The 21,961-nt window shown below is 34.0% G+C and overlaps 1 protein-coding gene across 1 annotated transcript in view; it reads left to right on the top strand.

Moving 5' to 3' along the window:
- Nucleotides 1-754: 754 nt before the first annotated feature.
- Nucleotides 755-21,961, top strand: part of LOC115881079 (roundabout homolog 2-like) — a 550,912-nt gene continuing 529,705 nt past the window's right edge. The window contains exon 1 of the mRNA XM_030898441.1: nucleotides 755-1,165. Within this exon, the coding sequence (XP_030754301.1) occupies nucleotides 1,090-1,165 (76 nt within the window). The 5' untranslated portion in view covers nucleotides 755-1,089. The remainder of the gene's footprint in view (nucleotides 1,166-21,961) is intronic.

A 21,961-nucleotide genomic window follows, 5' to 3' on the forward strand; every position in this document is an offset into this window, starting at 1 on the left:
TGATAGTTACAAAATTTCGTTCTGCTATGGGAGATGGCACAATAGACAATATTATATTTTTGCGCTATTTTTTAAAAATATGGAATAATATTATCAGTCCAGTTTCTTTTTTGTTTTGTTTGAGATTTTTAATTTTTGTTTAATGTTGTTTAAGAAGAATATTTACTTACTTTCGTGTTCCAAAGACTTTGTTTTTGTTTTAACTAATTAACGTTAATTTTAATAAAATGTTCTTTGAAAGTAACATTGGTAACATTATTACTGAAATCCCGGAATTGAATCCCGGGATCCCGAGATTCGGGGTTCAGAATCCCGGGATCCCGACAACATAGTATTGTGAAGAGACATGCATTCCCCGTTAAATGTCGGAATAATATACTAGGTGTTCCATTTAAAATAACAGAGTAACTTACTTTTACAGGTGATGAACAGGTTCAATATTAATGTTGTCATGCACCCTTTCAATATAAAACAGTTTTGGAAAAATACAGTTACTCTTAATAATTTAAGTAGCTTAAAACGATATATGTTACTATTTTAACTTCGTTGAGATCATAAAAATTGTCCAGATTTTATTTCGGGGCTCCGATACGAGCCCCAAAAAGCGCCCGACCCCGGCCCAAAGCTCGCAAATCCTCCATCGCTCCCTCCTGAAACCGGCGCTGAAAGTCGTTCCTGAAAATGGCGGGGATAAAGCCCCGTTCACGAGGACCCGGTTCCGTCCTGTTGGAGCTTTCAGTCTTGCATCGGCGCCGCAAGAGAGCGCACGCCGCTACTGACGCTAGCGCGCCCCGACGGCGATCGAAGTCTTGAGCTTTTGTTTACCGATACGCTGTTGGTAGATACCCCGGCGGGATTTTTGTATTTCTCCCCGAAAAATGTTGAAATGCGTAGAAATATTAATGGTTTTTAGTGAATTGACTTGGATTATGTTAAATGCGAACTCAAACTACTGTATCGATTATGGAATGTGGTTGATCTGTTCAGATAAATAAATAAAATAAAAGTGACTTTAGTCGTAGTGATAAAAGTATATTGATGGAATGGTTTTATTGAGGTTTAAACGTTTTGGTTAACTGAGTGACAGAAATGACGAAAACTGTGAAAATGTGGCTGTGGTTTATCAATTGTCTCCTGTTTTTTGGATGTATTCAAATATCTAAAGGTGAGAAATTGTGTTGTGATAAGTGATAAGTAATATCCAGATATGATCACAGAATGAGTCATATAATGCCATATGAATCTGACGAAAAATTGTACTATGTTTCTAGTGAAGAAAAAACTTTTATTTTCTATGTAATTTGACAAATAAATAAAGCTGCCTCTTTAGTTGTCAGTTTTGAGTCAATATTTTTTAATTCTCTTTCGTGTCGATTGCTGATTGAATTGGATCCAGAAATTGCTCAAAACGGAATAAGTAAATTACCAACAAATATTCAGGCTGAGGCGACAAACGCCATATCCAAACTACTTTTACTACCATTTAAATCCCGAATAACTTATGAAAAGGAATACAAAATTTTTCAAAAATGGAAGCAATTAAAAAACGTGCGAGAAGAAATAAAGTTCTTAACCTATCCTCGCTGTTAAAGTATCATTTTATCTACTATTTTTGATAGATATACGGCAATTTTAACAGTTGTTATGGAAAAAAATATACTTTTGTATCTAATTGTTTTATTATTTTTGAAGCAATCAACAGAGTTGACGATCACTGCGATCTGATTTTGGTCTTCACATAAATTTGATCGAACCAATTGACAAAAATCATGGTATTAGTTAGGTCTGTCATATTTTACTTTTATCTTTGGACAACAGTATGATACAGTTATCAGGAGGTCATCCATCCAAACTCACCCTTTGCTTAATGTCGCTTAACTTTTACGATCAAGTGGGAACAGTTGAAAAATAAAAGAAATAAGACAGTCTTCCGTAAAAATTTAGACAGAATTTTATACATTGACATAAGTATAAAAAATTATTACGATTTATCCTTTGCATTGATTTGTTTTGACGCAAGCTTGTTTTGACAAATAAAATGTACACAAACCATTTCTTTATTTAAAAGTGATTTAACCACAGACTTAATAAAATTCTTTTTTCAAAATTTGAAAACGAAAACGTCATTGACAGTAGTCACAGACTATTTATATAAGCATGCAGAAAAAGTGTGATCAATCTGAAAAAATAAACAGAAAATATATAATATCAAATGTATCTTGTTTCGTATACCGGGTGTTGCATCGTCGAGCGGGACATAGGAAATCCCATGTAAATTTTAATGGGGACAATTATTGGCTTCCCTAATTATTTTAGAGAATAATTCTATTTAGGTTTATTGAAGAGCACTAAAACCCACATTCAAAAGAATAACTTTAGATATTTTTGATTAGCCCGTTTACGAGTTATCGCCCGATTTCTTTTTAAATATTTCTCCTTTCTTATGGCCCTGTATTTACTTACGAGCAGCAGTCAAGGTAAAAGATAATTGTCAAATGAAGTTGTCATTTCGGAACTTTATCTATTTAGTGCTTTATTATTATTATTAAAAACTCATACCTACATCGAAAATATTAGCCATGAATTACACTACCGAAGAAAAAGTATTGATGATTAAATGGTATTATCAAGGAAATAGTTCTCAAAAGGTATCGGACATGTTTGCTGCTCTGTATCCGAATAGACCGATACCTGGAAAATCTACAATCGCAAGGAATATCCAGAGATTTGAGACCAAAGGTACCCTAATAAATAACTGCAAATGTGAAGCAAGACAGGAACAAAGAGAAGATGCAAGAAATGATACCGACTTGGAAGTTTTATTGTGCGTGGAAGAGAACGATGGAAAGATCAACACAAGGAAACTTGAGGATGAAATAGGAATAGATCACACTACAGCGTTTCGAATTTTGAAACGACATAAATACTATTCCTTCCAATATGAAAAGCACCCAGAGCTACGAGATGGGGACGAAATACGGCGGCAGGCGTTTTGTTTTGATATGATGGAAAGAGCAAACACGGATAGGAAATTTTTAAAAAACATATGTTTCCCTGAAGAATGCACGTTTACCTTAAATAATGAACCCAATATGTTCAAAATTATCGAGATTGGAACAAAGAAAACCAACATAGGTTTGTCGAAACAAGGACGCAATATCCACAGAAAGTAAATGTTTGGGCAGGGATATTCGGACGCAATATTATCGGGCCATTATTTCTTACGCGAAATTTAAATGCAGAATATTATTTGGAACTACTCGAAAATCATATTTTACCTGCTTTACATGATGCCGCTAGAAAAAATCAGGAAGTTTGGTACCAAATGGATGGCTGTCCGGCACATAGTACCTTGGCTGTTCGGGAATATTTAGACAATAGTTTTAACGAAAACGTTATTGGCCTAAATCATACAGTAAATTGGCCAGCAAGGTCTCCTGATATTTCGCCAAATGATTTATTTCTCTGGAGCCATTTAAAAAACAGGATATACAAGGATAAAAAATACCCAAATCTAGACGAGTTAAAAAATGATATTTCTGTCGAATGCAATAGAATTTCAGTTTACCAACTAGCGAATGTAAGAAGAGAATTTTATGATCGCCTGGATTATTGTCTAGCAGTCGATGGAGGAATATTTGAACATCTTAAATCCTAAAGTTCTAACAATTTAATATTACCTAAATTAATAAGTTATTGGATATTGTAATAATACTATAATTAACCTTGTAATTTATTACTTCATTTTACTTCAATTCATATTAATTTGTATATTAAATACATCTTTAAGATTTCCGATGCAGGAATGAGCTTTCAATAATAATAAAGCACTAAATAGGTAAATTTCTGAAATGACAACTTCATTTGACAGTTATTTTTTACCTTGACTGGTGCTCATAAGTAAATACAGGGCCATAAGAAAGGAGAAATATTTAAAAAGAAATCGGCGATAACTCGTAAACGAGCTAATCAAAAATATCTAAAATTATTCTTTTGAATGTGGGTTTTAGTGCTCTTCAATAAACCTAAATAGAATTATTCTCTAAAATAATTTGGGAAGCCAATAATTGACCCCATTAAAATTTACATGGGATTTCCTATGTCCCGTCCGACGATGCAACACCCGGTATGGTTTTTATTGATGAATTATGTCGATTATGTCAATATGAAGTATTGAACTGGCAACTGTTTACATCTAGAATATCTCGGGTATCTTCGTTTTTGACAATAAAGTTTTAGTAGGTATGGGGATACTTGAGCCAGACAACAGATTTCTACTGATTTTGCTGTCTGTTTTACTGTTTGACCGTCTGTTTTACTATTTTTAATGCTTCTTTTGTCGTTTTGGCTATCTGTTTTACTGCTTTTATGCTGTCAGCTTTTATACCTCTATAAATAGAGAACCAAAACAGTAAAACGGATAGCAAAAACAGAAAATGAAATAGTAAAAATAGTAAAACAGACGGCCAAAAGTATAAAGCAGGCAGTAAAAACGGTAAAATAAACAACAAAACAGTAAAGCAGACAGCGAAATCAGTAGAAGTCTGCTGTCTGGCTCAAGTGTCGCCATACCTACTAGTTTTTCTATTTTTTTATTATTATTCTTCTCAATGTTTTTTTTTTGAAGTACTATGCAAAGTTCATGAGCTCAAGCATTCTTTTTTCATTTCATTGTGTCTAAAAGACCACAAATTTACTGACCCTTAATGTAATACTCCACCCACTATTATATTCCCCAAGGGGTGAATTTTTTAAATCCCATTATCATTCACGGAGTCAAACGCCTTGCGGTCAGAATGAATTGGTTTTTTATGTTCCAACGAAATTACTGGGTATTTATGTTTGCTTTTTTAATGGATTGTGACGTACATGACTCATTCAAAACACACTTAGTTCTACATCCATTCTCAAATATTTTTTTTTTCACTTTTTATTTAAAAAGAATAATACACTCACGAAAACCATTATTATACTTAATTTATGTTGATCTTTATATATTATTGTATTAAAAAAAATCGTATATTAGTAAGTGGTACCAATTTTACAGACCAATACACCAGAAAATGACAATTTAACACTTTATATCTGTGTTTTAAAGAGAGAAATATAACATAATTATCGTTGTATACTAAGTGGGGCTTGCGTATCTGTAATTTGTGCTGTCGGCGTCTTTGTTGTTAAATTGGAACAAGTGTCACTGGGAACGACCGTCAATCATTGGCGACATTAAGTTGTTAGTGGCTTTTAAATCGGTAAATGGGGATTAGTGTTACGTAGCGTTATGTAGGGATTTGGAGTAAATTGTACTGAGAAATACCGTATGATCGAGAAAAAACGGCGTCAGCGATGGCTATGGAATGAAGATCGCTGTCATTCTATATGTAAATTTATATGGGAAATGTCATTCATGTTCATTTCCCAGCCAACTGGACGCCGTTTTTTTCGATTATATGGTATTATATTTCATTTGTTAGTATTTTATATCTAGCTGTTTACAAGTTTTTATTTAGTTTGCCGTGTTAGTTAGTTTGGGTCAAATATTGCGAGCTGAATTAGAACCACTTCTTGACATCTGAGATGTGCATGCTGGTTAGGGTTTCCGACACCGGAGCTGTTTTTCGGAACCGGAAATTTCGGTGCCGCGCCTCTTAGGAACCGGGATTTTTCGTTCTTTTTCGGTACTTTCGGTACCGACTAATTTTTGTTCAATGGTGGTGCAGTTCATCAATCAGAAAGCAAAGGATTGTTTTTCGAAGTAAAATGGATAAAAAATTTACATTTTTAAGGAAAATAATATCTTGTAATTTTTATTTCAATTTTTTACATAAGATGGAGGCCATTGTAACGCACATTTTCAAAATATTTTTGTCAACATACAGGGTGATTCAAACCGCAATACATATGCTTAATACAGTTCATGAAGATTGAGACATTTAACTAAAATTTGATTACCTATCTAAAGAAGATGAAGCTACCTTTAAAAGTAATGGATTTGTAAATAAACGTAATATTCATTATTATGCGACAGAAATCCCATACTGTAGCACACAGATTTGATACTTTTAATTATAAATGCCTTCTATTGAGAGACTAAAAGGTAATTGCCTCGTATCAGAGCCATCATAATACAAGAAGAAGACCGAAAGTCAAATCTTGTCTTATATTTTCAAAAAAACACAATTTTGTTATTAAATATTGATTTTAGGTATAGGAAGTTATTAATAATACAAGATTAAACAACTATTACACAGTACTTTACAGGAAGCTATCGATTGCGAACTAACTAAATCGTTACTAATTACTAATTTTAAAAAGTTCTTTTTAAGATCAAAAAAGGTAAAACTAAAACCTAAATTATCATTTGAGATTAAACGGGAAGTTCTAAATAATGTTGCCTATTCTAAACAAGAAAAAATTATTTATAAGTTTTATAACATCTCTAATTAAATTTGGACGAAAATAATATTTCTGTTTGCTGTAGGTAATTTTCTCAGGGAAAATACGTAACTAAAAATGACTTTTTAAGTAAAAAAAAGTCAAAAGGACAAGTTATTTTCGAAAAAAGGACTGTCCTTTTCAAAAAAGGACAGGTGGCAACCCTAGATATTTCTGGAATGGAAATTTAATGGCAAATCTACAACTTTAGTTTGAAAATATGTTCCGGCCACCTATGTTTACAAAAATGTCTAAAATGTGCTTTACCATTGCCTCCATATTCTGAAAAAAAAAATTGAAAGAAAAGTCACCAACCACAAACCTAATATAGAACTGTTTCGGAAGCCTGAGTCACCCTGTAAATATTCAAAAGTAACTGAAAGTTTATATAGAATTAACTGGAAGTTTAAATTGAAAATCGACGTTGGAGCGATTTTCGAAAACTACCTACTAACGTTTCAACATAAGTATATGTGGGATATTGATTATATTATTATATTAGACCTTTTAACAAAACTCATCTGACGAAAAAGTGTTAATGTAATATATTAATATGGAGTAAACATTTTACTAATTACTTTACTTTTACTTTACTAATTAAATTCGTTCCAAAAAATGATACGCCACTGGCCATTAGAACAATCCAAATGCGCCTAGTTGCCGGGGTCGGAAATTTTAGACTTCTCTGTCTCTTCTGTCCTTGTTTGACACATTGGAATGTTTGATACACTTCCAACGAGTATTTATGAATGAGATGTTCGGTCTATATTTATAATGTCTTTGTATTTAGGTCATTTATGGCCCAAATAACTTATTTTGAGTGAAATTAAAAAAACTTTTTTTTTGCCGATCTTAATAGCTTACCGTACCTGTTGGTATGGTCGGCTAAAAACAATTTCAGGATAATATGGCAACATAGTAGGTTTAATTTACAAGAAAGAAAACCCAGAAAAGATCTAGTGGTTCTCAAACTTTAAACAAAAAACATTTTTTTAAAGTTTCAAAGTAAGATAGCTTATTTGAAAAACGGTAAAGAGAAAATATGTTTCTTTTATTGATATCTGTCAGCCCTGAAAATATTTGCACTTATTTAAGACTCACCCTGTATATAAGTGCTAATTAATAAATAAGGACGTAGTATTTGAAAGTAAGCATTTAATTACTCTAACTAAAAGTTAAAATCTCGAGAGTTTATTCCGAAAACAAACCGAATAAAAAAAAGAGCTAACCAAACTGCGCTGACCACACAACTCGCAGTCCTCTTCAAAACTTCAAAGTCCTCTAATTCCTCTCGTTATATCTCCGTTTATCCCCGTCTCTCTCCTTCCTTAGCCTGTGAAACACTATCCGAACTTCTTTAACGATTCAATTAAAACTTTGATATTCAATACGCGGGAGATGCCGCAGTAGTCGCGTCGGAATTCGCCGGGGCCCGCGGTTCGAGTTACGCGAAAAACGAGCAAAAAATGAGCAAAAGTTGTTCGGGTATAATATAAGTCGAGCGTTAGCGTCTTTTGTTCTTATGTTTAGATTTACACTTAAAAATAAATAAAAAAATAATTTATTCATATAGTGGAAAAAGTGTGTTGCGAGATATCATTTTATTCAAGATATTTAGAAAGGAAATAGTCAAAATAAAACTGCCGAGTGAAACAAATATACATTTTCGTGATTTTTTTACGTAAAACATGTTTCTTGGTAAAAATCTCTACGAGCAACCGTTTTCAAGATATTTAGAGTTAGTTCAAGACAATTTATGATTTCAGTCTAATATCAATTTAGTCAACTTGGTTAGTTTATGTCAATGATCAGAGGTATTGATGATTTCGATTCCAAATATCTCCAGAACCATTACTCGTAGCGATTTTTACCAAGAGCCTTTTTTTACGTAAAAAACATCGTGAATGTTTATTTTTTTACTCAGTAGTTTTATACAGGTACGGACAAAAAGTTATTACTCTTCAAACCAGTTAAAAAATATGTAGGTGGCGCCCTCTACAAGTAGGAGTCATATTGACAACAAAATCAAATTTCTCATGTCAAAAAACTCCCAGACTCCAATTTTCATCTAAATATTGACGTTACTTCAGAAATTATTTGGGAAAAATCGAAATAAAAATGAAATTTCTACACCCTGTATCTCCCAAACTAAGCATTTTAGGACATACACTTATACAAACTTTTTTACTTATTTTTATCTGCAGAATATGCTGCCGAAGTTTGCGGAATACAGCTCGGACCACCCTGTATATTAAGTGACATTGAAAATCGAACATCTATGAAGTGCTTTAATCTTCACTTTAGGTTGACAACATCTAACTAGTTAGTGAATAGAAGAAGAATAGAAGAATAGTATTAGTGTTTTATTTAGCAATTACATCGGATTACGACCTAGTATTGATAGGTATGGCAACTGATTAAAAATATTTTTAAAATACGACAAATAGATGAAAAATCACAAGATTGTTAAGATATTAAAGAAGATTTTCACTAAGTTGTTTAATTGACAAGAAAAAAACTAATTAAGCTCTGTTATTTATCCTTAATTGGCTCAACAATTGCAGAATCTAAGACTGTTATCTATATACCGCGATTACTTTATTAACAGCGGCTTGATAAAAGTCACAAGTTACAAGTAATTGTAGTTTGCGACATATTTACGATATGTTTTAAAAATAAAAGAGACTTTGCCAACCATTAACAATAAAACATGAATTTTATTAATGATTATAACTCACCACACAAGACCATTCACAAGAAAGCTTAATTTTTTTTGTCCTTTCTTTTTGTTTCATTTGGAAGGAGAAACCAACGACAAAAATAGCGAAATTCCTGTTCTAAGGAACACCAGAATGCATTTCAGAGTTTGTCGACGACAAATTTTGTCGACAATGTCGACGACATGCGATAGTTGTTTTTTTGACGACAAATTTAACGACCACGGTTAAGTTTGGTTTATTTAAAATACACATAAATAATAATGTCACAAAAATATAAAAGCATATACTAAGGGCTGGCAAAGGTTAGTCTTGGGTCGAGATTTCCGTATGTAAGAAGAGTACAATGGCGTTTATAATGTACTGAACAAAGAGAGGACAGTAAACACGTTGCCAAACGTATGAAATAAACCGAGAAACTGTGCACATCGCTAAGAGACTTAGTCGTTACACAACGACTGAAATCCTGTTATGAATGGCGCGGTCGATGGCCAATATAAACTATATCTATTGCACTTTAGCCATTATATTTTCTATACGTAGTATACCTTACCTTGTTGGCGTTACGAGCCGCAGAATTTGGAGTTTAATACGTGCAAAACATAGCGGGAACGAAGGACAAAATGAAATTTTGACCGGCAGTAGAGTGTAACAGTCAAATTTCCTCGCAACGACCTCTGTGTGCTAGCTCATAAAATATCGCAAATCGCTATTATTTTTGCATCATGTTTACTATAATTTTATTGTTATATATTATTTTATTTAAATTTTACCATTATGCAACCCGATATACACCGCGCTATAGAGCCACAGAATATTGTTACTGGATACCGCCCAGCATTAGAATTTTTGTCCATCTCTCTAAATCTTTGGTCATCACTTGTCCCTTGTCACTGTCAGATCAAATCAGATGTTTTTGGATTTATTTATCCTTTGTTTTGGTTATTGAAATTTTATAATTATCAGATAAAATTTCGTAGTTAAATTGGTTATTTTTGATGTGGATCGCAGTGTGCAATTCGTTCATTTAATGGTGGGAATTTGTGAATAAGTTCGTTCATTGACCGGATATGAAATATGACAATGAAAAATATTCTAGAACGTCGTTTTTTATTTATGCCTTTTTGTGAGTTGGACTAGTCGAGATATATAGTTCTCTATCTATATCCTGGAGGGAGATTTCCGGTTGAAATCTGATTTTGTGAAGGAAATATCCACCGTGAAGGAAGTATCCACCGACTGAAGAGTGTCGTCGTGAAGAACTGGCTGCCGTTTCGTGAAGCATTTCCTGTTGGTAGTTAACAGGTCTTCCTAGAGAAGGATTAAGGCTTCCGAAACACATTTGGTTAGAGACGTGGTTGGATTTTGTTGATTTGTATGGACTACCGACCAATTTCCGTAAGGGATTAAATAGCCAAATCTTCCGACCGATATTCCGATTCCACGTGCCCAAGAACTCCCCGAACAGTTGCAAAGTATGCTATAATTCTTCTGCCTATTCTAAGTCAATGCTCAACTGATTTTTGTTCATATTGTTGTCTGGTTTTCGACTTTTCCACGCCCACGTGGTGTAGAAAGATTAGTTGAGTGTTATCTTTCTTAAATCTTATTTGGTTGTTCGTAATTGTAGAGCAAGAAGACCGATACAGATCGTAGCACAGAACAGTCCAGAATTCCATCCGTTCCTGTTGCCCGTGTGTAGAGTTACCCGTTGGACATCATAAACCCTCGTTGAGGTAAAGTTCAGATTTGATTAGTCCTTCTTTATTACCTTTATTAACTCCTACACGTTGTGCTAGTCCTTGTTCTATAATTGAGGCTCTTTTCTAAGACAACCAATGTTATTTAGGGTTTTTTATGTTCATCATTTGAAACACCTGCCATGCATCTGTATCTCTGCTGACATCCGTGGGCTCCAGTGACATCACATTGAGCTGCTGTACACCGTCGTAGCCACCCATAGCTATACACCGTAGCTCAACCGGAGGAACTTCCGAGTAATTTCAAGACTTAGAGTAAGACTGTTTAGATTTAGTTTGATATTTGTAATCTACCCAGGATTTTGTACGTAGTTTAAGTAAGGGGGATTATGACGTCATACTTTTAGTTTTATTGATTTAAATTTCATTTCACTTTACATCTATTTTCATTTACCTTCAATTACATTTCATTCATTTCTTTTCTTTATATAATAACTTTTTATATATCCTATTTAACTTTTTAATATTTCAATATATTGCTTATATATTTTTAGTAGTATTATTTACAGTCTAGTCTCATAGTTAAGTTAGAGTCACTTAAGTACAAATAGTTATAGAATATTTGAAGTTCATGATAGTTGCACTCAACAGTTCGAGGTTAGTGTTGAAGTCTACTTAATAGTTACATCTTTATTGCCGAGTTCGTAGAGTATCATCTCGTGGCGCCTTTATATTAATAATATCTTTGAACCCCGACCACCCGGCTGTTAAAATTAAAAAGCTAGTGGCCTCTATGCAACTCATTCAGATTAAGTAAACTTTGTGTTTTATTGAACTTCAAATTAGAAAGGGCGTGGCAAGAGAAGATGGGTAAAATAAAACGTTTTGAAGCAAAAATTGGACAAATGATGGTTTTTGGGAATAGTTTAGAATACTTTGGATGAAAAAAGTTATTTACAAAAAGTATAATTCAAATAGGTTTTTCCTGATTTTTTTGGGGGGACATTGACCATTTGACCTTATGGTTAAGCCGCCACTGGAAAGCAGAACAGTTCTGGTCCACTTAGTGGAGTGTTTGCGGCATTTTTAGCTAGATCGTTCCTAGGTACTTTCATAGACACGAACTAAAATAAATTGACTTGGTCTTATATGAGAAGTTTTTTATACTGGAAGAGCTGCCTTGAGACATCCTCCTTTTTTTGACAACCTCTTAAGGTGCGTATTCATTATCCGAACGAACGAACGAACGAATGAAAGTGCGGTATATTTAGACGGGGACCGAACGCATGCGGCCGTTCGTTCGGTCGTGCGCTCGACCATCCGCTTCGAGTCGGTACATCAAAGGCGTTCGCCTGCGTGCGCTTTCAGATTTAAGGTGCGTATTCATTATCCGAACGAACGAACGAACGAACGAATAAAAGTGCGGTATATTTAGACGGGGACCGAACGCATGCGGCCGTTCGTTCGTTCGTGCGCTCGACCATCCGCTTCGAGTCGGTACATCAAAGGCGTTTAGACGTCATGGTACAAAGAATACAAGGTATGATCGATAGCGGCTCCAATTTCGTTCAGTTCGCGCATACCACCTGTGACGTCACTAGGAAAATAATGAATAAATAAAAAATAAAGAAAGTTGACAGGAGATCTGCAATTTTTGGGGTTATGGTTAAGAATTGTTTATTTTAAGACTTTTTAGTTCGTTTAATTTAATAATTACTAAAACCAGCAGTTCCAAAAATATATTTAAAAATAATAATTATCTATTAACATGGATTTGGACGATAGGTAAGAATACTGAATTTATTTCTATATTCGGTATAAAATTGTTTATTAGGTTTTTAGTTTGCGATGTTTATGGTAAATAATTTTCATTTTCATTGCCTCTGAATTCACATGAGGACAGAGTTGAGGATATCTATGGAAAAGTAACCACAAGAGGAATTGTTACATCATTTAAAAAATATTGGGAAGTTTATTGTTTCCCATCGAAAAGTAGAAAATGCCAATGCAGATGAACGTATTGTAATTGTGATAGAAGTAATTCTAAGGGTGAAGTTTATTATAATTAGTGGAAGTAATACCAAGGGTGAAGTTTATTATAATTAGTGACCTCTGCTTCTTTTTATATGTAGAAGTTTCTGGTTTTGAGAATAAATCGGTTGAACGACACCCAAAATTTAAAGGAAGTATTTGCATACCCAGAATATGCCCATCAAGGATTATATAGCTCAAATTTCCTTTAATGGTAGGCAATTATTCAATGCAAATTAACTTTTTAAGTGACTAAAATGTTAAATAGTTTACAATATGGTATATCACTAAAAATATATTACTTTTAGGTACAATTAGGGCCCGATACATTTCAAAAAGTAGAATATTATTTTATATTAAATGAGGTATTGTACTAACAATCAATTTATATTAATAACGGAGATTAAAAAATAACAGAATAAATAGTTCTTTTCCTTATACTACAAAAATAAACTATAGAATACAACAGTATTTAAAAAAAAAATAAAAAGTGATGTTCCGGCTGAGATTCGAACTCCGGTCTCTCGCTTCCTAGCCCGACTCCTTATGCACTGCTCCATAGTAACTTGCTTAGCGATAATTCAATGACGGTATATAAACAAAAAAAAACAGGTTTATAACAACATCTTGACGATTTGAACTGGTGCGCGGAGCGTGCTGACCAATAGCGCCTGTTATCACCTGTGACGTAGCGACGAACCTGCGCAATATCATACCTTGTATTCTTTGTACCATGTTTAGACGTGTTTAGTGAAGAAGCGTACGGTGACGCGTTTGTGGTCGATACAATGGAGTGGAAAAACGAAGACACCCTGAAATTAATTGAATTCTATAAGGAAAATGTTTGCTTGTGGGATCCAACCCAAAAAGATTATAAAAATACTGAAGACTAGTATAAGAGTCTCCGGTACCCAAAAATCGAAGAGTGATAGCAAGTCGTTCTGCTGCAGGTATTGCTCTTCGAAACATTGTATTTTGTTTAGAGATTTTATGTTGAATTCTATTTAATAACCACTGAAAATCGTCATATGAAATTCTGCAAAAGTTGTGAAAATGTCGATGATCATCTGTTCTAAGGTCTTCTAGAATATCCACTCCACGATATCTTAATCTGCTTTGGTATAATCGCCTTTCCCAAAAACGTTTTTTTCGCCGTTGTTTTTTTGAAAGCAATTTTATTACTACATAACAGGCGCTAATTATTATTATTTCTTCGTCGCGATCCATAGCACTATTACCTCGATAGTATTGGCGAATGGTGAATCCACGGAAATTCGACAAGAAATGCGTGCGGTCTTCTCGTGCGGTTCTATCGTGCGGTCCCCGTCCATACCACTAGCGAACGTTCGTTCGTTCGTTCGTGCGGATAATGAATAAGCACCTTTACAAATTCATAAAACACAAATCGTTACAGATTCATTTTTTATTTTGTCCTTTACTCCTACGTGGAGTATAGGGCTTCAATAAACGCTCTCCAGCGGGTTCGGTTGTTGGTAATTGACTTGACATCTTGCCATGATCGGTTTACTGCCTCGATCTCCTTTTTAATTGTCCTTTGCTATGTATATCTTGGACGATCAGCTCTTCTACTGCCTTGTGGATTCCACTCAATAGCTCTGCCAGCGATGTTGTTGCCCCTTCGCCTTAAAGTGTGACCAATCCACCTCCATTTCCTGAGTTTGATCTCGTTATACACCTGCCTCTGGTTGGTCAAGCTTCATAAATCCCCATTTCTGATAGTAATTGGCTAGAATATTCCTACAGTATTTCGTAGACAGCGGTTTATGAAGTAATAGCAATGCAATTTTCCAGGTCTCTACACCATACAGCAATACTGACTTCACATTCGAATTGAAAACTTTAAGTTTAGTAAGTGGAGAGTATACTGTCTAGATCTCCAAATATTGTTGAGTATTCCAAATGTTATTCTGGCCTTGTTTATTTTATTTATGATATCTTGCTCTGTGCCTCCCTTGGTTGAGATTATTCTACCCAAGCAGCATTTGGACGTCGGGACAACGTTGTGTCACGCGACCAAACGTCGGGGCGCAACGTCGGCACAACCTCGTGCCAACCCTAGTCTGCACTAGTTTGGAGAATAATTTTTGGGTCGAAACGACGTTGGATACCGACGTTGGCTAGAAGCCTAATTTAGTACAAATTGCAACGTTGTTTAAAATCCTAATTCACAGAAATACAAAACTAATATGGCGTCTAAGTCGCGTTTTATCCTAAATTGGGAAAATTATAGTAAAAATATTATTTTTATGATTTAGTTAGAGACATATGTCAGATGGCAGTGAAGGAAAACAAAACAAAAATATTTAAGTGTGGGGGATGTTTGAAGATCATAATTATTGAAACACTTTAACCGACTCTGTAACTCGTTACCCAAGGCAAAAAAGTTAAACGCAAACAACTTTATTGATAAATGTATTGTTTCTGCTTTGAAAAATACTAATGGGCCTTAAAATTAAAGAAGTTTTATAAATTTCCTTGAATTTTTTTTTTATTAAAATGAGAATAATTTATTCGCAGTCGAAAAAATTGTTTCCGCGTGTTTTTTAGGGTCAAATATTTCAAGTTAATGTATTCAAAAAGCAGGAATTGCTACTTTAGGAACGAAACATTTTCTTATTTAACAACATGGCGGCTTTCACTTTGTTGTTTTAGAGATTAAGATGGAGTAGTTCGAGTGGTCGCATACTGGACTAATAAAGTCGCAGTTCGGCCTTAACAGGTAGTATACTAGTCGCAAGATTGCCTAATTTAGTCATCCTAGAGTCTAGCTTGTGCCGCCCTCTATAATCTAAATAAACGAGGGAGCGGATAAACTATCGGTAATATATGTCGATGTATATTTAACTTTAGTTTTATATGTACTTTTCTTATGTCCCATTTTAATTAAGTTTTTTTTTATAAAAACAAAAACAGCACTGAACTGTCTGACTGAACAGAACAATGAAGTGAAAATTTAAGATTTAAGGTTATGGTTCAATACAATACAGTTGCAAAAAGGTAGTGACTCGACGTCCACCAACGTAAGAATAAGGAAATCTAAACAACGTTGGAATTAGTAAAACAGACGACGTTTGCATAACGTTGGAATAGGTCCAGAACTGACGTCGGAAAACTCTATATTGTCCAACGTTGTAACTACGTTGTCCGAATCACCTAAAGATCACTTAAGCAAAAAAGGTTACAAGACAACGTTTATTCGACGTCGCAGAAGCTTCCTACTTTGCTGTAGTACTAGTCCAACGTCGGCACAACGTTATAAAAACGTTTAAATTTATTTTAATACCCAAGGTAGGGAGTTAACTATTTTTTGTAACTAATCCAACGTTGTGTTTAGTAAACATGTGGTCGCAAGTCGTGAAAATGCTACTTGGGTATATAAGAAAGTAATAGTTATTTTTATACTAGACGATAATGCAATTTTATCGTCGTGTATAAAACAATATTTTTTTCCATAGCGAGTTACGTTGTAAAATATATTCTGAAAATATTATTTCAAGGAATTTATTACGAGTAGAAAAAATATTGTGCTGGGTTGGCGTTGGTTTCTATGTAATTTGACAAATAAGTATAGCTGTCTCTTCAGTTCTCAGTTTTGCGTCAATATTTTTTAATTCTCCTTCGTGTCGATTGCTGATTGAATTGGAGCCAGAAATGGCTCAAAACCAAATAAGTAAATTACCAAACAGATATTCAGGCTGAGGCGACAAACGCCATATCCAAACTACTTCCATTTAATCCCGAATAACTTATGAAAACGAATACTAAAATTTTCAAAAATGGAAGCAATTAAAAAACGTGCGTGAAGAAATAAAGTTTTTAACGTATCCTCGCTGTTAGAGTGTCATTTAATCTACTCTTGCTGTTAAAGTAATATTTTATGTACTATTTTTGATAGATATAAGGCAATTTTAACAGTTGCTATGGAAAAAAAAACATTTACCTCCTCTATATGTGTTGTTCCAATAATAAAGGAAGCGACGATGTTGGTAAAAGTTCTCATCGATTTAGATTTTTTTTTTCATATTGATCTTAAGACCTGCAATTCGAGCTTTCTTTGTCAAATCAAGTAGTTTTTATGCCATATCCTCATGACTGCATCCGGTGTAGTAGCCCTAAATACTGACACACCCTGTATAACGTAAATACTGATAAATGTATAATAAATACCGATTAATACAGATTATTTTCTCAGACGCTTTTATCAGGGATTATTTCGAAGGAAGGCTTAAAAATATTTTGAACAGAAAATTCTCATGCATAATCAATATTTGCACATACACCCTACGTCGAGAACTCTATTTTTCACTATATCAAATCAATGGCATAAAGAAGTTCGTTATACTATAATAGTACTAACGGAAATAAACACATACTGTAGTACAACCATATCCGTTACAGATATTTATATGATTTCGATTTTATCATCTGCGACAACACCCAGCAATAAATACATTAAATATTTGCCAATATTTGAAAGAGCTTCATAGATTCGCTTATAGATTATTGTCATTTTTTGTTATTACGTTCTTTACACCAGGTTGATAAATATTTAACCGTCATGTTTATAATATGTGTAATGGGAACATGCAAGTATGTTAGTTTTTTTTAAGATATCGTCATCTTAGACGTAAATTATTACTAAAGCACCAGCTTTACCCGACCCTCGAGAGCGACCTGAAAGTACTGCGTAATAGACTCTAAAGGTACATTCAGGCTGAAAGCGTCAAGCGTCGCGTCCAGCAAAAGCTCTCATACAGGGTGGCCCATCGAAAACGTTCCGCAAGGCATAACGGCCAGAGTATTTTTTTTTCGGAAAATCCAAAAACACGTCAATTTTGTTTGTGAGTGGGACAACTTTTGCCCCAAAAATGATTGCAAAATCTTCAACCCTCTAAGCGGGGGTGTCATCCCCCAACTTTTTTCAAATGGGAAGGGGGGTCAAGTGACACCGCAATGAAAAGAGCTTTCTATTCTCTATATTTCCCCGCTTTGTTTTTGAAAATCGGTCAGTTCATTGTGAAAATATGAAGGATTGAAATTTGAAAAGTTTATTTAAACATTTATCAGACTAAATAGCTCCCTACCTTGGGTATTAAAATAAATTTAAACGTTTTTATAACGTTGTGCCGACGTTGGACTAGTACTACAGCAAAGTAGGAAGCTTCTGCGACGTCGAATAAACGTTGTCTTGTAACCTTTTTTGCTTAAGTGATCTTTAGGTGATTCGGACAACGTAGTTACAACGTTGGACAATATAGAGTTTTCCGACGTCAGTTTCAGGACCTGTTCCAACGTTATGCAAACGTCGTCTGTTTTACTAATTACAACGTTGTTTAGATTTCCTTATTCTTACGTTGGTAGGACGTCGAGTCACTACCTTTTTGCAACTGTATTGAACCATAACCTTAAATTTTAAATTTTCACTTCATTGTTCTGTTCAGTCAGACAGTTCAGTGCTGTTTTTGTTTTTATAAAAAAAAACTTAATTAAAATGGGACATAAGAAAGGTACATATAAAACTAAATTTCAATATACATCGACATATATTACCGATAGTTTATCCACTCCCTCGTTTATTGATATTATAGAGGGCGGCACAAGCTAGACTCTAGGATGACTAAATTAGGCAATCTTGCGACTAGTATACTACCTGTTAAGGCCGAACTGCGACTTTATTAGTCCAGTATGCGACTACTCGAACTACTCCATCTTAATCCCCAAAACAACAAAGTGAAAGCCGCCATGTTGTTAAATAAGAAAATGTTTCGTTCCTAAAATAGCAATTCCTGCTTTTTGAATACATTAACTTGAAATATTTGACCCTAAAAACACGCGGAAACAATTTTTTCGACTGCGAATAAATTATTCTCATTTTACTAAAAAAAAATTCAAGAAAATTTTTAAAACCTCTTTAATTTTAAGGCCCATTAGTATTTTTCAAAGTAGAAACAATACATTTATCAATAAAGTTGTTTGCGTTTAACTTTTTTGCCTTGGGTAACGAGTTACAGAGTCGGTTAAAGTGTTTCAATAATTATGATCTTCAAACATCCTCCACACTTAAATACTTTTGTTTTGTTTTCCTTCACTGCCATTTGACATATGTCTCTAACTAAATCATGAAAGTAATATTTTTACTATAATTATCCCAATTTAGGATAAAACGCGACTTAGACGCCATATTAGTTTTGTATTTCTGTGAATTAGGATTTTAAACAACGTTGCAGTTTGTACTAAATTAGGCTTCTAGCCAACGTCGGTATCCAACGTCGTTTCGACCCAAAAATTATTCTCCAAACTAGTGCAGACTAGGGTTTGGTTTGGTTTGTTGTAGGTTGTGCCGACGTTGCGCCCCGACGGTTGGTCGCGTGACACAACGTTGTCCCGACGTCCAAATGCTGCTTGGGTGACAAACACCTTTATGGCAAAATTGTTCGCGATTTAGTAGCAAAATTTTACGAAACTGGTTCCGTTATGAATAAAAAGAGCCAGAGGGAAAATCCTGTAGTAAATGAAGCTATGGAGGTATTCGTATTGGGCCAAGTTGCCATGGATAGTACGTTGAGTACAAGAAAATTAGCCAATGAGACCGCGACCGGCGTGAATCGTACAAGTGTCCAAACGATATTAAAAAAACACAAGTTCCACCCGTACAAAAATCATTTGGTACAAGAACTCAACGAAGACGATTTTGATCGTCGCGGGCTGGCATTTTTGGAAATTCTATTGTAGGTCAGTTTAACGATATTGAGACCGCACCTGATCGTTCAACCCTATGGCAAGTGAGAAAATGCGTAAACATCTAGAAATAATAAGAAAAAACAGCAAATTGGTCGAAGGAATTTATCCTTATCATTTACTCTGATAAATGTTTAAATAAACTTTTCAAATTTCAATCCTTCATATTTTCTCAATGACTCTACCGATTTTCAAAAACGAAGAGGGGAAATATAGAGAATAGAAAGCTCTTTTCATTGCGGCGCCACTTGACCCCCCTTCCCATTTGAAAAAAGTTGGGGAATGGCACCCCCGCTTAGAGGGTTGAAGATTTTACAATCATTTTTGGGGCAAAAGTTGTCCCCCTCACAAACAAAATTGACGTGTTTTTGGATTTCTTGAAAAAAATATATCTTGGCCGTTATGTCTTGCGGAACGTTTTCGATGGGCCACCCTGTATATTTACCCATACTGTGAAAAAATACCTGCTAAAATACCTAAAATTGTAACTATTTCTTCAAGTAGCCGATCGTGCAGATTTCTGTTTCTATATTGTGGCAATTTTGCATTCTACAACGCGACGCAAACGCGACGCGACGCTCGACGCTCTCAGCCTGGATGTACCTTTACTCTTAAGTGAAATGAGAGTTGATGTGAGCTGTCAATTGTGGAAGATGGCGGAGCTTCACCACACACATGCAGAAACCTAATTTAATTAGAAATACATTTTTTGTATAATTTTTTTCGTGATTTTCTCCTACATTTTTATAGTTATTTTTTGCTATTTCAGACAGAGACGTATCCAACAAAAAATCAGAGAGTATTAAAATCGGTACAGCCTTTCTTGAGTTATAAATGGTGTCAACTAATACGACTTTCTTTTATTTGTTTAGTTTTCTTATTCTACTTTATGTAGAAGGGCACACAAAATAAATGTTTATGTAAGAGAATACTCAAAATGTCTAAATTTAAAGATCTATTGAGTAATCCCTAATTTTTTAATGTTGCATCACGTCAATATAACTACATATAACTGACTATGAATAACTATTTGTTTGTTATTTGAAATAAAATACATTGGTTTTTCTTAGAAAATATTTCCAAGCCGTTTAAAATACAATTATGGGAAGGTCATCGATCGTCATTTCCAAGCCAACTGGACGCCGTAATTTTTTTGTTCATACGGTATTATACCGCTTGCGTCTTAAAAGTGGCTCACTGCTATAACTTTTTTATTTTTTCAGATAAAAAAACAAAAGTTGGTGTGTTAGTATATGACATAAATTAGGATTGATTGACGTATTCAATTGTTTTCGGCTACTTCCTGTGTCACCGGAAATGACAAGGCTTTTGACTTTTGATGTTTAAATGCCACCCTCGGTATGTAAAATAAACGTCAAGTTAATGTCAAAAGTTGACATATGATATGTCATTATATTCAGAAGGTCATTTTCTATCGAATAAAGTAAAAAATACGGAGGGTACAGCCATTTAAAAATCAAAAGTTGTAGTGATTTGTGGTGAAACAGGACGTGGTCAAAAACAATTGAATACGTCAATCAATCCTAATTTATGTCATATTACTAACATGCCAAATCTCGTTTTTTTTATCTGAAAAAATAAAAAAGTTATGGGGTGAGTCAATTTTGAGACGCACCCGGTGTATCAATACATACAAATCTATAAATATTCAAAGATTGCAACAAAAAGCATTTTTCTGTTTACATCTGGTTCTATAGTCTGTCCAACGAGAAGATCCTTGACAGTGATAGATGTGTCTGTCATTTTAATTTCAAAGTAGTTTATTTTATTTTACAAAGAAATAAGTTGGTACAACTGGAACGCATAGCAGGAAATATTTAAAATTTGATTGACAAGATGACAAGTGATTACTTCAAAATATTGTGAAAAAAACTGTATAAAACTGAAAAAATGTAATCGAGTTATTTTATTTACTAAAAACGGAATGTGTTAATACAAAACAAACAAGAACAAGACATACCAAAAAAATATAAAAAAGAACTATTATTTACTTTCAAGCTTTATGAAACTACCCGCATTTATGATTATATTTATCAATATAACTTATGTACAAATACAAATTTGTAATATTCCACAGGAATAAATAAAACAACATAGGTAAATAAAACAAACTATTTTTATAATAATAACTCCTACCAAATTTTATACCTTAAAGGTTGATTAATTAACTTTAATCTTAATTTTTTTAAACCAGTACCTTTTGACATTATTTTTCTGCAGTACTAAAATCCATTATTTGCCTATCGTGTGATGTCGATATTTTACAGCTACTCCAGTTTTTAGTATGTGTTTAGTTTG

This window comes from Sitophilus oryzae, unplaced genomic scaffold (assembly GCF_002938485.1).
Source record: "Sitophilus oryzae breed Bouriz unplaced genomic scaffold, Soryzae_2.0 scaffold_1693_pilon_pilon, whole genome shotgun sequence".
NCBI classification, from domain to species: Eukaryota; Metazoa; Arthropoda; class Insecta; order Coleoptera; family Curculionidae; genus Sitophilus; species Sitophilus oryzae.